Genomic DNA, 17,601 nt, shown 5'->3' on the forward strand with positions numbered 1-17,601 from the left:
CTGATTCGAGATATCCGTCACTAATCCTTTTGATGTACTTTTAATAGTTTATACTAAGTCCTGTAAAGGGAACCAACGTTTCTTTTAAAGGGCTGATTTAATTTAGGGTGAATGTAACTTAAATACATTACAGCTGTCTCTGTGACATACTTTATCCCAACAGCTTAAAATTTTAAATACACTAATGTAGGATAATAGCTTTCCTATGTATTGGTCCCGATATTGACTATTTTCAATGCTCTTCACCACTAGACTAGACAACCAAGGGCTCCAAATATAATGAAGACACAACTGAAGACATTTTAGACCTTCAAAAGTGGATGAAAACACAGAGAAAACAGAGCTACTTTTTACACATTTCAACTGATACACAACTGTTTGATTCCTGCTGTCAGAGACACAGCCTAGAAACACCTGAATTTGGTAAAAGTGCTTCCCTGTAATAATGGAAAAATCATATAATGGGACACAGTGAGGCCTAAATTATTAAGGAGCGAGCTTTAAAGTTCAATTTCCAGCTGGATCACTTATCAACTACGTGTCATGGCATTCACCTTGCAGAACAGCGGTAAAGTGGTGATAATGCTTATTATCAACCTAGAATTTTATCTGAAAAATACTAAGCAATATTATACACTTGATTTATCAATTTACTTCCTCTCTTTTCTGTTCAGTATACTTCCCACGCACTACAGCCCTCATATGAAAAGTCCCTAACTACAGGGATCAAATATTTAGGTATAAACTGAGAATACTCTTAAATCAATTTCTCTAATACCATGACATCACCAAAAACTAAAAAAAAATTTTAAACTAAAAAAGCAGCACTTCTAAAGCAAACATTCTCTATCAGAAACACTGTTCTCTGACCAAAAATATTAAATAAATTGATAGTGAACAGAACAAATGTTCCCAAGTTATAATTTATCTGAATAATGGGCTTAGCAAAATTTTGTAAAAATCTAAATGATCCCAAGTGATAAAGGCTCCACTGATAAGGACCAGGTGTTATGAAAAACATACACAAAGCAAACTGAGAAGTAATTAGAGCAGAAAACATTAGGGAAGCCCTAAATCTCATAGTTTGGCCATTTAAAATGTCGATAAGCCTGATTCCTCTTTGCAAAATACTGGTGATGACTGTAAGCAAATGTCAGTTGGCCTACTTTTGGAAGGTTGCTAGTGTTTTGGATGAACAGACTGTGAGTATGTGTAAAGATTTACTTGTTTAACCATAGTTATTACATTTTTACAGTAAAGAAAAACTTATGGCAAACCGTTCTGGAAAAGTTAAGCAGAATTTCTGAATTGATATGACTGAACAAATCAAAGAGCTCTTCCTTGAATGTGACAAAAGCCACATTTAACTTGCTTGAAGAGGATGAAAGAGGTAACTTGTACATTGAGAAAAGTAATGAAAATTCAACACACAAAAAGTGCACCCTATATGAAAATATATCCCCCCCAAAAAACGAAAATGAGAAAAAGTTTAACAATTCTAAAGGTGTTCTACTCATATTTGCTTCTAAAAAATAACTTAAGCCATTCATATCATAAAAAGTCAGCAACAATTAGTATTATTGACTGCATGGGTGGGCTGTTTACAATATTACAAGCTTCAGAAAATACATGGCATTTACACTCCACTAAGGGAAAAATGGGTTGGATCTTGGGGTTATTTTAAAACCTTTTAATATTTTAAGATGTGAAACTGTGAATTCCGTGCGCAGCAGAACAAAAAACAATAGTACCTTTCCAGTAGTAAGTAATAACAAAATAAGCTAGAAGGAATAAGCCAAGTTGGCTACCCAGTGTTTTGGATGAGTATTAAGATTTTGGTTCACAGGCACTTGAGGAAACTGTATCTCCACAGAGTCTGTCTATTCCCAGAGTAAAGGCGCTAGTTTATAAGAATTTGCTCTAAAACAAGGAAGTTCAGATACTCAGTATATTGGACTCCTAACGATAACGAGTAAGGTTCAATCTGCATTTGTAAGAAATCTGGTTCAGGTGAGAGGCCAAAATGATCGTCTACTCCATAATCAATAAGCAAACAGCATAAGCACAAGGCTAAGATAATTCCTAATAGAGTTATAAACTCAGAGTCAAAAGCGGCGCTATCCATTTGGTCACTGATAAATGACTAAAAGAAAAAAGAGAAAAAAACTTTATACAAAAGTGGAGTTCTAGTTTCTCTTTTATAAAATACTGGATAAATTCATTTCGGGGGCACCACCCATATATATTCCACATATTATGCAAGGCACTGCAGAGAATGCAATGATTAATAAATCACTGTTCCTGTGATTCCAAAGGAACATATTATAGTAAGGGAAAGACCATAATAAAGGAGAGATTTCCCCCAAAAGCTATGAAAATCAGAGGTTGGCAAGAAACAATCAAGAAGATATAAAAGAAAAAGAAAACATTAAAAAAAGAAAAAAAATACAACATTCAAAGAGAGTCATGATTTGAAATGACATGGTAAAATATGCAGTTTTTCTTTTTGTGAAACTAAAGATATATAACATAAAAAACTGATAGATTTCACCAAATAACAAGATAGGTTGCAAACTACACAGGAAGTCTACAGGACACATATCCATGATAATATTTCACTAAGAATCATCTAGTAGAGAGCTGAAATCAGTAAGAGAAGAGCAAAGAGTACAAACAAGCATGGTATTATGAGAATAAACAGCAAAAATATGAAGATTTTTCCAATCTTCCTAGCACTCAAAGACAGAAAAATTGCAAGAATAGGATTTTCCTCCATGACACAGGCCAAGACTGAAAAGATTCATAATAGCCAGTAGAGGACAGAATTGGGGGAAAAAAAGGAATTCTCATATATAAATGACAACATATTCTCTCTGAGAAGCAATTTTACAACATGTATCAAAATTTTACATGTATACATTCTTTTACCCAGTAATTCCCCTTCTAGGAATTATCCTGAAAATATTTATAATTCCTTGTGTATTTTTTAAATGTACATATACAGAAGCATATAACTACATAACCTGTTATAGGGAAAAGGTTAAAATTAATATAAATGTTTATACAATGGAATGACATAATTTTTAGCAATGTTGAAAGTTTTGAAATGGAAAGACATTCATAATATAAACTGTTTATGAAAAAACCTACATATACACATCAATAGCAAATATATATAATACATGTAAAGAACTTGAATCAGGTCCTGTTCATACTACTACAAGTTACTTTCGTGCATGTATGAATAGCTTAGGGGGAAAAAAACAGGAAATACATACTCTAAGCTGTCAATACATGCTCAGTATCTGAGTAAAGAGAGAAAAGAAGGAAAGTAAAGAGGTAACCTGGGTTTATCCCTAATAACAGAATCACGTGAATTTTCACTTTCTACATTTCAGTATTCCTTGAATTTTTATAATGAATACTTTAGCTGGTTAGAATTAATTGTATGGTCTTTATATTAAGGAATTTAAAACATACTAAAATGTATATGTCCTCTGATCCCATTCCTCGGAAATAAGCATTATTAGCACAAAATCTATAGTCATATAAAATTTTTAACTTATATTAAATTTAACTTATATATTAAATCACACATATTGCTATATTCTATTTCACAAGTGAGGTACTGAGTTACTAAAAACCACTATGGCTCCTAAGAGTAACAAGGAAGAAGAATTTACTTGGAATTAAGTTCTAAAAAGACAGATTTGAAAGATAATAACAGCTTTTATCTGACATGAGAATACCAATTGATTGGTCATAGCTCCCTGGAAGACTGCACTGAAAAAAATTCTAAAGCAAGTGTAGGTTCATTAAAAACGTAATCGATGATTGTTAGTGACCATGAAAATATAGGGAAGAACAAACTGTGTCGTTGGGAGTAAATGCCCATTAAATACAATAATGACCTTCTACAGTGTAAAAGAACATCCAAATCCTTCAGTTTTTCTGCTCTTAGTTAAGAGACAGACTTTGCACAGAATCACCTACAGAAAGAAAAATTGCTTTTCTTCTAGATCATAACCTTCAAAACATTATACCATGCAGCAACATTCAAATATTTATTAACACCTTGTACCAAGTACTCTGTTAGGTACTGAAAATATGAAAACAGTCTATAAACCTAGCAATTAAGAGGCAACTGAGTAACTAAAATAAAAAACCAGTAAATCCCATGGGAGCACATACTACTGACATCAGAAAACAAGAAAGAAGGGTTAGGACATGAGTATTCTAGAAGAGGAAATAGCAAATGAAAAGGTCTGAAAGAAAGAAGATGGATCACTTGAGGAAACTAAAGTTCAAAAAAACTATCACACACACACAAAAAAAAAACTATCACAAAGGAGTGAGCGTTGTTGGGGAGAGGAAGGCTTAGATAGGGGATGCTGGTGACGGCTGAAAATAATGCTGGAAAAATACACTGTAAGGGAATCAGTTCACCAAAGATCTAATGACTCTGGTATGCAACAGCTCTATTTTTTTAAAAACATCTTTATTGGAGTATAATTGCTTCACAGTGGTGTGTTAGCTTCTGCTGTATAACAAAGTGAATTAGCTATATGCATAAGTATATCCCTATACACCCTCCCTCTTGCGTCTCCCTCCCACCCTCCCTATCCCACCCCTCTAGGTGGTCACCAAGCACCAAGCTGATCTCCCTGTGCCATGCAGCTGCTTCCCACTAGCTGTTTTACATTTGGTAGTGTATATATGTCCATGCCACTCTCTCACTTTGTCACAGCTTACCCTTCCCCCTCCCCATATCCTCAAGTCCATTCTCTAGTAGGTCTGTGTCTTTATTCCCGTCTTGCCCCTAGGTTCTTCATGCCTTTATTTTTTCTTAGATTCCATATATATGTTAGCATACGGTATTTGTTTTTCTCTTTCTGACTTACTTCACGCTGTATGACAGACTCTAGGTCCATCCACCTCACTACAAATAACTCAATTTCCTTTCTTTTTATGGCTGAGTAATACTCCATTGTATATATGTGCCACATCTTCTGTATCCATTCTTCTGTCAGTGGGCACTTAGATTGCTTCCATGTCCTGGCTATTGTAAATAGTGCTGCAATGAACATTGTGGTGCATGACTCTTTTTGAATTATGGTTTTCTCAGGGTATATGCCCAGTAGTGGGATTGCTGGGTCATATGGTAGTTCTATGTTTAGTTTTTTAAGGAACCTCCATACTGTTCTCCATAGTGGCTGTACCAATTTACATTCCCACCAACAGTGCAAGAGGTTACCCTTTTCTCCACACTCTCTCCAGCATTTATTGTTTGTAAATTTTTTGATGATGGCCATTCTGACCGGTGTGAGGTGATACCTCATTGTAGTTTTGATCTGCATTTCTCTAATGATTAGTGATGTTGAACATCTTTTCATGTGTTTGTTGGCAATCTGTCTATCTTCTTTGGAGAAATGTCTATTTAGGTCTTCTGCCTATTTTTGGATTGGGTTGTTTGTTTTTTTCATATTGAGCTGCATGAGCTGCTTGTAAATTTTGGAGATTAATCCTTTGTCAGTTGTTTCATTTGCAAATATTTTCTCCCATTCTGAGGGTTGTCTTTTCGTCTTGTTTGTGGTTGCCTTTGCTGTGCAAAAGCTTCTAGGTTTCATTAGGTCCCATTTGTTTATTTTTGTTTTTATTTCCATTTCTCTAGGAGGTGGGTCAAAAAGGATCTTGCTGTGATTTATGTCATACGGTGTTCTGCCTGTTTTCCTCTAAGAGTTTTACAGTGTCTGGCCTTACATTTAGGTCTTTAATCCATTTTTAGTTTATTTTTATGTATGGTGTTAGGGAGTGTTCTAATTTCATCTTTTACATGTAGCTGTCCACTTTTCCTAGCACCACTTATTGAAGAGGCTGTCTTTTCTCCACTGTATATTCTTGCCTCCTTTATCAAAGATAACATGACCATATGTGCATGGGTTTATCTCTGGGCTTTCTATCCTGTTCCATTGATCTATATTTCTGTTTTTGTGCCAGTGCCATACTCTCTTGATTACTGTAGCTTTGTAGTACACTCTGAAGTCTGGGAGCCTGATTCCTCCAGCTCCTTTTTTCTTTCTCAAGATTGCTTTGGCTATTCGGGGTCTTTTCTGTTTCCATACAAATTGTGCAATTTTTTGTTCTAGGTCTGTGAAAAATGCCATTGGTAGTTTCATAGGGATTGCAATGAATCTGTATATTGCTTTGGGTGGTATAGTCATTTTCACAATGTTGATTCTTCCAATCCAAGTACATGGTATATCTCTCCATCTGTTTGTATCACCTTTAATTTCTTTCATTGGTGTCTTATACTTTTCTGCATACAGATCTTTTGTCTCCTTAAGTAGGTTTATTCCTAGGTATTTTATTCTTTTTGTTGCAGTGGTAAATGGTAGTGTTTCCTTAATTTCCTGTTCAGATTTTTCATCATTAGTGTATAAGAATGCAAGAGATTTCCGTGCAGTAATTTTGTATCCTGCTACTCTACCAAATTCATTGAGTAGCTCTAGTAGTTTTCTAGTAGCATCTTTAGGATTTTCTATGTATAGTATCATGTCATCTGCAAACAGTTGACAGTTTTACTTCTTCTTTTCCAATTTGGATTCCTTTTATTTCTTTTTCTTCTCTGATTGCTGTGGCTAACACTTCCGAAACTATGTTGAATAACAGTGGTGAGAATGCGCAACCTTGTTTTGTTCCTGATCTTAGAGGAAATGGTCTCAGTTTTTCACCATTGAGAACAATGTTGGCTGTGTGTTTGTCATATATGGCCTTTATTATGTTGAGGTAGGTTCCCTCTATGCCTACTTTCTTGAGAGTTCTTATCATAAATGGATGTTGAATTTTGTCAAAAGCTTTTCCTGCAACTACTGAGATTATCATATGGTTTTTATCCTCCAATTTGTTAGTATGGTGTATCACATTGACTGATTTGTGTATATTGAAGAATCCTTGCATTCCTGGGATAAATCCCACTTGATCATGGTGTATGATCCTTTTAATGTGCTATTGGATTCTGTTTGCTAGTATTTTCCTGAGGACTTTTGCAACAGCTCTTATTAATGACTTATTAATTGGGGCTTCCCTGGTGGGGCAGTGGTTAAGAATCCGCCTGCCAATGCAGGGGACACGGGTTCAAGCCCTGGTCCGCGAAGATCCCACATGCTGCGGAGCAACTAAGCCCGTGAGCCACAGCTACTCAGCCTGCACTCTAGAGCCCACAAGCCACAACTACTGAAGCCCGCGTACCTAGAGTCTGTGCTCCACAACAAGAGAAGCCACTGCAATGAGAAGTCCGCACACCACAACAAAGAGCAGCCCCCACTCACCGCAACTAGAGAAAGGCCGCACACAGCAACGAAGACCGAACACAGCCAAAAATAAATTAATTTTTTAAAAAAATCACTTCTTAATTCTAACAGTTTGTAGATTGTTTTGTATTTTCTACATATACAATCAAATTATCTATGAATAAGATGATTTTATACCTTTCCTTCTAATATTTACATCTCTTATTCATTTTTCTTGCCTTATTGTAATGGCTAGGACTTGAATTCAATGGTGAATAGAAGTAGTGATAGGATCCATCCCAAACTCAGTAGGAAAGTACAATATTTAATATATCATTATTGATTATAATGTTGGCTATAGATTTTTTTATGGATTATCTTTAGCATACTGAGGATGTTTCTTTCTACTTCTAATTTGCTAAAAGCTTTTTTTAAATCCTAAATGGCTATTCAATTTTGCCAAAGTTTTTTTCCACTTCTATTGAGATGATCAACTGTGTTTTCTTCTTCATTCTACTAATATGGTGAATTACACTGATTTATTTTCAAAATGTTAACCGACCTTGTATTCCTGGAATATCTTTTACTTGGTCCTGATGTATAAATTTTTTATGGATCACTGGATTCTATTTGGTAATATTTACATGTAAATTACACCAAGAAAGAAAAACAGGAAGGGAGGGAAGGAGGGAGGAAGGAAAGTAGGGGGGGAGGGAAGGAAGTAGGGAGGAAGAAAGGAAAGGAAGGAAGGAAGAAGGGAGGGAGAGAGAAGGGGAGGGAAAGAGGGAGAGGGAAGGAGGAAGGGAGGGAGGGAAAGAGAGAGGAAGGGAGGGAGGGAGGTGCTGGGCATGAGGAGAGGTTAAGAAAAAAAGACAGCAGAAAAGAATCATTTTGTGGGGCGGGTGGGGCACACCACAAGGCATGTGGGATCTTAGTTCCCCGACCAGGGATTGAACCCGTACCCCCTGCATTGAAAGCAGAGTTTTAACCACTGGACCACCAGGGACATCCCAGCAAAGAATTATTCAAGAAGAGTTAGTAATCCATATTGAGACAATCTCCCAAAAAGAACAGGGATGAAATTATTTTTTAATTAATCATTCTAGGGGATATAACAGCCAAATAATACAAGTACCAGAAAGAGAGAACATGGAAAACTTAAGAGAAGAAACTATCAAAAAAGTAGTTTAAAGAATTTTCTTGCTTGACGCTTTGTGACAACCTAGAGGGGTGGGATAGGGAGGGTGGGAGGGAGGCTCAAGAGGGAGGGCATATGGGGATCTAGGTATACATATAGCTGATTCACTTTGTTGTACAGCAGAAACTAACCCAACACTGTAAAGCAATTATACTTCAATAAAGATATTAAAAAAAAAGAAAAAGAATTTTCTCATAACTATACTACTTGCATTTCTACATCAAAGAGGCCCAGAAAAACATATGAACCAAGAAACAACAGTGCAAAATTTTGGAACACTGGGAACAAAGCCAACATTCTATTAGCTCCTGAGGAAAAAACAAGCCATATACAAAGAAAAAGGTGTCAAAATGTCTTAAGATTCTTCAACCATAACACTAGATCAATACCTTCAAATTTCTGAAGTAACATTACTTACAAACAAGTATTTCTTACCCAGACAAATTAACAATCAAGAATTAAAGAAAAATAAAGACATCTTCAGATGAACAAGATCTACCACACATCCTTTTCCAGGAAGCTACCAAAGGACTTATTCCATCAAAGTGAGCGCAAAAGCAAAACGGGCAGAAGAGAGGAAAGGGGTATTCTATTTTCCATTACAAATTTTATCTGATCAGTTGCATGTTTGATGAAAACAAATCTAAAAAATTAAATACAATAAAAGCAACACGTAATTTCTGCAAGTCATACAACATTAAGTTTTGTGAAATTACATCTTAAATCTAAAAAATAGTGTATTTAAAGTATCTTATAGTGCATGTAAAAGTATATTATAGTTGGATTTCCCTGGTGGCACAGTGGTTAAGAATATGCCCGCCAACGCAGGGGACATGGGTTCGATCCCTGGTCCGGGAAGATCCCACATGCCGCAGAGCAACTAAGCCCGTGAGCCACAACTACTGAGCCTACGCTCTAGAGCCCACAAGCCACAACTACAGAGCCCGTGTGCCACAAGTGCTTGAGCCCACGTGCTGCAACTACTGAAGCCCACACGCCTAGAGCCCGTGCTCCGCAACAAGAGAAGCCACCACAATGAAGAGTAGCGCCTGCTCGCCGCGACTAGAGAAAGCCCGCATGCAGCAATGAAGACCCAATACAACCAAAAAATTTTTTTAAATAAATAAATAAATAAATGTATATTATAGTGGATGGAGAAATCTTTCTTTTAATTAGACAAAGTAAATTAAACAAATTCAAATTCTACTAGCAATATTAGCTTTTAAAGCTTTATACTCTCTCATATAGTTCTGCCCAAGGTAAAAAATTTGAGAAAAGTTGAACATTAATAATTGGCATAAAGAGGGGAATTCCTTGGCGGTCCAGTGGGTAGGACTCCGTGCTTCCACCGCAGGGGGCCAAGGTCCGATCTCTGGTTGGGGAACTATGATCTCACAAGCCATGCAGTGCGGAAAAAAAAAAATTAAAATACAAAAAATAAATAGGGTTTCCCTGGTGGCGCAGTCATTAAGAATCTGCCTGCCAATGCAGGAACACGGGTTTGAGCCCTGGTCCGGGAAGATCCCACATATCGCGGAGCAACTAACTCCGTGAGCCACAGCTACTGAGCCTGAGCTCTAGAGCCCACGATCCACAACTACTGAAGCCCACGTGCCTAAACCCTGTGCTCCGCAACAACAGAAGCCACCGCAATGAGAAGCCCGCGCACCTCAACGAAGAGTAGCCCCCGCCCACTACTAGAGAAAGCCCTCTTGCAGCAACGAAGATCCAACACAGCCAAAAATAAATAAATTAATTAAATAAATTTTAAAAAAATAAATAATTGACATAAAGAAAAGAACTTCATAAATGAAATGAAAGGAGAAAAATCTGCCTCTGTGAATTACATACAAAAGAAACAAAGACATGGCAGAGTCCTTTAGTAATAAAGCTCTTTTTTTTTTTTTTTGTGGTACACGGGCCTCTCACTGTTGTGGCCTCTCCCGCTGCGGAGCACAGGCTCCGGACGTGCAGGCTCAGCAGCCATGGCCCACAGGCCTAACTTCTCCGCGGCATGTGGGATCCTCCCCGACCGGGGCACGAACTCACGTCCCCTGCATCGGCAGGCGGACTCTCAACCACTGCGCCCCCCGGGAAGCCCTAAAGTTCTTCTTGATTCCAACCATCCAGTGAGGCTGGTTATTCCAAAACAATCTTCTTTGTCAAAAAGTTCACCGAAACACAAACGCAACAGAAAACAGAAAGAGAGTGTAAAGCAGAGACAAAGTTGATAACTGTAGATGCCATACAGTTCAATAACAAGGAAAAATCTCCACGTGACTGCAGGATATTGTTGCCTTATTACCTCCACCCTTACCATTTCAATTAAGTAGATTTAATAATTAAATTAATCCCTAACATTAGTTATGCAAATAGTAGTACATTTTAATAAACATCATTCTCACCAATGTAGAGAAATAACTGCATAAAGAAGTATTATCAGGAAGATTTCCCAACTTCTGTACAAACTTTAAAAATATAATAGCATTAAAATATTTTAATATCCTCTTTTTAAGTATGCAAATGATATTAATATGATTGTTTTTAGTGCACATACAAAAACATTACTGAGTGAACATAGGCAAATTAAAGAGAAAATACAACCCTTAGAAAGCTCAGATCATTAAAGAGTTGGGAATTACTTACGCTTCCAAATAACAGATGTAATTTAACCATATATCTGATTTTTTAATTTTAAAAATACATAATATTTAAATACAACATTACGAAGTTTTCCTTATTAAAGCAGAGATCCAAGGTCAAAAGCCCGAAACTGTACTTCTGCCATAGCTGTAAATACAGACAACAGACTCATCTACAATCGAGATAATGGTGAAAACCAAGCTCTTCAAGGCAGTAAGTATAACTAAGAGGAGCAAAGACACTGAGAACAACAGAGACTTGGGGAATACCCACAGAAGTAAGCTAAACCAGAAACATAACAAAAGCGGCACAGTCAGCAAGGAAGGGATATGGGAAGAGCACTGCCATGAAAACCAAGAGAGAAGAGGGCTTCAAGAAAGAGCCAGCAATGTCAGAAACTAAATGGAGATCAAAGAGGAGGAAGATAAATCAAAACCGCAGCAGAAAGTGAATGGCCATACTGAATTGGTTAAAATTACCTATTTCCATCTCAACTGACAGAACTAAGAGTTTATCTTGGAGGGAGGAGGGGAAGGAGTACGGACACGTGGAGGAAAACAGACTTTAGTTATCATTCTTGCTGTCTGTTGTCCAAGACCAATAAAAGAGAAACCTCTTTCTGAATGATCTGTTTCTTCTTAACGGCTACACTCACCAAACTGTGGAGCAGGCAAGATTCTAGCTGCTCGAATTGGGCCATGTCGAACAGAAAAAAGCTCCTGTGCTTCCCCACTGATCTGCAGAAGACAGAAAAAAAAATTCAGTAAATGAAAATGCAGGTCAGAACATTATTATACAAAAACAAGATCTCCTGAATTTTTATCACGATTTTTGGTCTGAAATGTAGTATATGTACATTCACACACCTATTTATGGCTGACCATACACATTAAGTATATTAATACCTTACATTATCATAAATATTTTTAGAAAATTATAAGAGCATGCACTTAATATGAATAGGAAAATAAAAGGTCTGTTCTGAAAACCTGTAATTTTTATCTTTAATAAACTACCAGTTTGTTAAAGTCTGCTCGGTTCCTATGTGACTGCCTTCCATTTCAGAGCAAAGCAACTCTGATTTTTTTTATTAGTATTCAGTTTTCTATGTAAGAAAAACATAAATATTCTTAGCATTCTGAAAAGCAGAACTTAAATGTTGTAGTAACTTTCGCAAATTGTTATAAATGAAAAACAGCAAAACATGTTGCAAAGAACACTGAGGTGGAGGGTAAATGACCTAGTTGCTAGTTACGGTTCTGCAACCCTACCTGCTAACTACGTTGAGTAAATCATTTAACCTCTATAAACCTTTATTACTTATTTTCTTTTCTAAATATATTTTAGTAAATATTGTATACATTTAGGTATACAACATGAAGATTTGATATACATATATATGGTGAAATGATTACCACAGTCACTTCCTCAGACTTACCTTCTGTGTGGGATAAGAGTATCTGAAATCTATTTTTCCAGTCTTCAATACAGTATTATTAACTGCAGTCATCATGCCTGAACATTACGTCCCCTGACTCGTACATCTTACAAAACTGCAACTTTGCACCGTCTGACCAACATCTCCACATTTCCCCTACCTCCTCTAAGCCTATATTCCTTTGCATTTATAAGCTGAGACTATAAAGGTGCTAAAGGACCTCAAGATGCTTTAAATTTCAGTATTCTATGCATAAAAAAATATGTACGCATCTTTAAATGTCATTATTCTTCTTACACACATAGATCAAACACGTATGAATGTCCTTTCATTTTCAGTAATATCAGATCTGTTCCTCAGATGTACAGCAGCCTATTAATCCCAAAGTAAAAGAGGTATTCTAATATTTGTGTCAAGTGTGAAAACAACTGCTTTTCAGAATTAGTGGTTCCAAAGAACAATTTGCTAAATGAAATACTGAACATATTAAATCATAATGTTAAGAAAGGCTTTCCAGATTACTATAAGTGGTAATGTAGTTCCCAATACATTTTCTTAATTCTCAAGTGTTTGATGGAATATGTAATATCAGATAGGGAAAATGGCAAATATTATAAAACTCATTCTAAATACCTGAAAACTTACAACAGATATAGAAATAACTCGTTCTAAATACCTAAGAACTTAAAACAGATATAAAAATGATAAACATTCCATAAACACGCTGATGGTATTTTTTAAAAATAGGCCTGCCAAACAAGGAGTTTAAAATATCAACATTGTATACATTATAAAAGGCTTATCGATCTTCCAATATTAAACTATAAATCTGCAGAGCTGTCTTTTAGATTAACTACTTTTTTAGATCTTCAGCTTCTCTTCTACCCAAATTTAAGAGCTGCAAACTGTAAATATTTTTGTCTCTTAAAGAGCCATCATATTCATTTAGCTTATAAAAATTATTACAATGTATTTATTGGCCACAATGGCAAATCCCTCTATAGCACTTGGGAAGCAGAAGATACGAGGAATGCTAGGCTCTTCCCACTAACTATGCAACAATAGCACCACCTATCACCAATTAAACACGCAAAAGCTACGAACTCAGTATAGCAAACTTAAATTTACTTCTTAAATTTACCTCTCTACAAATTCCTCTGTAAACATTAATTTTCTAAATAAAATACCATTGCCATTATATACTGCAGCTCTTAAGTCCACATTTTATTCTTATAGAACAGAATTTTCAGTTTAGAAAAATCCTTAAAGGGTCACTTTGTTCAATCTCCCACCCAATGCAGTAATCACACATTCTCTGAAATCCAAAAATTACCATCACCTCTTTGATTTTAAGAACACTTTCACCAAAAGGTAAATCACTAATACAGTCCAATTACCTTACAGATGCATTATTGGCTACCTCCAAAGCTGCCAAGTCATTTACTTTTTGAAAACAGATTGTTTGTTGGGCAATGGATAAACAGTATTCTTCAATATACATACTATTTCTACTAAGAATGCAATGAAAAATAAATTATAAAACAATACTGTAGGGCTTCCGTGGTGGTGCAGTGGTTGAGAATCTGCCTGCCAATGCAGGGGACACGGGTTCGAGCCCTGGTCTGGGAATATCCCACATGCCGCGGAGCAACTAGGCCCATGAGCCACAACTACTGAGCCTGCGCGTCTGGAGCCTGTGCTCCGCAACAAGAGAGGCCGCGACAGTGAGAGGCCCGCGCGCTGCGATGAAAAGACGCCCCCGCTTGCCGCAACTAGAGAAAGCCCTTGCACAGAAACGAAGACCCAACACAGCCAAAAATTAAAAAATAAATATAAAAATAAATTAAATTTAAAAAAAACAATACTGTAGAAATTGCACTGAAATTATAATTCAGAGTAATGAAAACCACCTCTCACAAATAAGGTTTATACCTATAACAAATCATAGTATTCTAACACAAAATTCACTGCTCTGTACTATTATTTCCATATGCCACAAGTCTAGCATTTAGCTTTTGGTCCTATCAAATAAAGCCTTAAAGCTAAAAAGTCTAATCACATTTAACTGAGCTGCTATACTAAATTATACTAAACAATAAAGAATAAAACAAGCCTGTCTTGGCATATTCACAATATGATAAACGTTTGTTATCACTGGATTTAATACCCAAGAGCTTACTTTGATATACAAAAACATTCTGAAATCTGAACACACCATGCTTTTGAGCATAACGGCTTTTAAAACAAACCTAAATGCCCTATTCTATTCTAAGCTTCTACTCTAAATCCCTCTTTAAATGTACAGCAACAGGTAAGACAAAAAACATTAGGAGTGATTACAAAATGCATCTCCACATTCATTACCGATCCTTCATTCCCTCTAAGTTAAGGTCCTAGAATCTTTAATTATCACATCAGGTAAGGGAGGTGGGGGGAAGCACTATTACTATGTATAGAAGTTTGTGAATATGTTAAAATCAAAATTGTTAGAAGCATAATTCTAAAGTATCCTAAGTGAGTCACAAACGTCAAACTTCCCAGAGGAGAGAACTCTCCCAATAATATAGGCAAACTCTATACTGGAATACAATTTCAGAACAGAGACAGTGCTAATAACGTGTATATAGGTAAGACGTGCACATTTTAGGTAGGACACAGAGAGAATGGCTATGTCCTTATAGGCTCCGCTTTAGCTGCCGTTTTCAATTGCCTCTAATCATTTTATACAGTATGTTCACTGGCAATTTTGCTCTCAAATAAATGTCAAAACTGATGAAGTTTTTTTAAGGCTTTCAAAGTGATTTTTAGATTTCTTAGAAAGAGCTCATTGAAAACAGCAAAGAATCTCTGAGATGAGGATTTTACTGATCCTGAGAAGAATTACCAGGAGCTCTAAGTTCACTTTTAAACCAACAATAATAAATACAAGGGTAGAACTACAAGGAAGGCGTGTATCAAGCAATGTTCCAACTTCCTGGCAACTGCAGTAACTTGGGGAGAGGAGCAAACAGGGAGGAAACCTCTCCAATAGTTCCTCATGGGTCTCTGCCTTTGTTCTTACTGGCATTTTAATTTCTGATGACAGGCTTTTGTTGTTTGGAGCATAAACCGGACGTACCAGTTTGGAGGCACAATAAGGAGAACAAAGAATGATTTGTTCACACTGTTGGAAAAAAATCTTTTCCAACCATAGAAAATAGCTTTCACATGGTGAAAATATGCAAATTACATACCAAACCAAAAAGGGGTGGGGGGGAGTACAAGTTTAGAATCTCACAGCTCAACCTAAGGCAAAAGGAAATTATAACAGCCGAGACAATCATACACATAGAGAAAAGGCTATAAAAGCTGGGGGGGGGGCTTTATAAGTGCTTTTAGAGAATTCTGAAAGCACATGAAGGTCATCTAGCCCTCAGAACCAAACTTGTTTCTAAAATCCTGATGACTTTTCAAAGGCATCTGACTACAAAATAGAAAATTCAATCAAACACAAAGGACAATAATAATAATGCTCTACAACGACACAGAATTAGGACAATAGTACATATTTACACCCCCAACTTCCCTTTTAGACACTGGTCAAATGGAGAATTGTGTTCTCCAATTGATTCTTTTTAGCAAACTTTACTGAAAGATAACAGACTTAGCAGTAATACATAAATCTTAGGTATATGTACAGCTTAATGAATTTTCAATGTTAATACACCTCTGTTACCAGCAGAGACATCAAGAAACAGAACATTACAGATACTCAGAAGGTCCCTCCACACCCCTTCGCACTCACAAACCCAAGGCAAGAATAACCATAACCACTATCTTGACTTCTAACACTTCTCACACATAAGTTTTACTTCTTCAAATTTATTTAAATGGAATCACGTAGTATGTACTCTCTTGTGAATGGCTTCTTTCACACATTACATGCCTGTGAAATTCATTTGTATTGTTGCATATGATCGTAGTTTTTTATTTCTGTTGCTATATAGATTCCCATTGCATGAAAAGACCACAATTTATCCATTCTACTGTTGGTTGCTGGACTTCTAGGTTGTTTCTAGTTTGGGGCTCATAAGATGTCAGGAAAAATTGCAACAAACTTTCAAATGGGAAAAAGATTACTGTGTGTTCTTCCAGTGGATTACTAAGAGTTATATAGTGGATCCTTTGGGATTATTTGATTCTATAAGAATCTGCACCTTTGTCTTGACTGGGCTATTTTACAATACTGTAAGTTGTAGAAAACTAATAGTAAGGCAATTGACTCTTGCCCACAGAAATGCAAATGAAACTTGTTTAGTAGATATACAATTGAATTCCACTCATAAAAAAGATTCCAAGCAGTATACACTTTCCCAACAGGCTATTAGCTAGGTTTGCATCTCAGGGTCATTTCAGCATTCCTAATTCCCTATATCTGTTTGTCAGATTCTCCTTTGAACCGGCGTTAATTTGTCCAACACCTCATTAATAAGTTAAATAAAATCTATGACACATGTCCATTTTACAGTTGTATGAGTGTCATGATTTTACCATTTTTTAACTGGTAACATCATAAGGAAGATTACTATGAATATTCTTGCACATGGCATTTAGTGACCATATTTAAGTATTTCTTTTGGGTATATACTACTGAAGTCGCTTCTGTATTAGAAATATGTGCATATTTTGTAGATTTTAACAACAGTAACTGAACAATTTACCAGTGTAAAAGAGTTCTCTACCTGCTCCACATCCAACAGTTGGTGTCATTCTGGTGGATGTTCAGTGGGATTCTCACCGTCATTTTAATTTGCATTTTCTTCAAAGGAGGTTTCACCCTTTCATATTATTATTGGAATTTAGTTATACTCTCTCATGAGCAGTCTGATAAAGTCTCTTGCCCAATATATTTGCCTGATTCTAATAAATTTTGGATTTAGATTATGCACAGTGAGTAAAATGCATAAATTAGCCTCCTTTGGAAAAGCAATGCTGCCTCAAACTAAATAAACAAACAGGCTTTATTATAGTGGCCCTCCATCAGGGCTCATGAT

General features: G+C 36.2%; 1 protein-coding gene across 10 annotated transcripts in view; it reads right to left on the reverse strand.

The window, feature by feature from the left end:
- BCAS3 (BCAS3 microtubule associated cell migration factor) overlaps positions 1 to 17,601 on the reverse strand; it is a 576,417-nt gene that overhangs the window by 517,662 nt on the left and 41,154 nt on the right. For all 10 annotated transcript variants that reach the window (XM_022552784.3, XM_089900965.1, XM_089900966.1 and 7 more), the window contains exon 6: positions 11,786 to 11,867. In XM_022552784.3, coding sequence (XP_022408492.1) covers positions 11,786 to 11,867 — 82 coding nt within the window. The remainder of the gene's footprint in view (positions 1 to 11,785; positions 11,868 to 17,601) is intronic.

Source organism: Delphinapterus leucas, chromosome 19 (genome assembly GCF_059928025.1).
Source record: "Delphinapterus leucas isolate spDelLeu-1000000601 "Yukka" chromosome 19, BTC_Dleu_Yukka2, whole genome shotgun sequence".
NCBI lineage: Eukaryota > Metazoa > Chordata > Mammalia > Artiodactyla > Monodontidae > Delphinapterus > Delphinapterus leucas.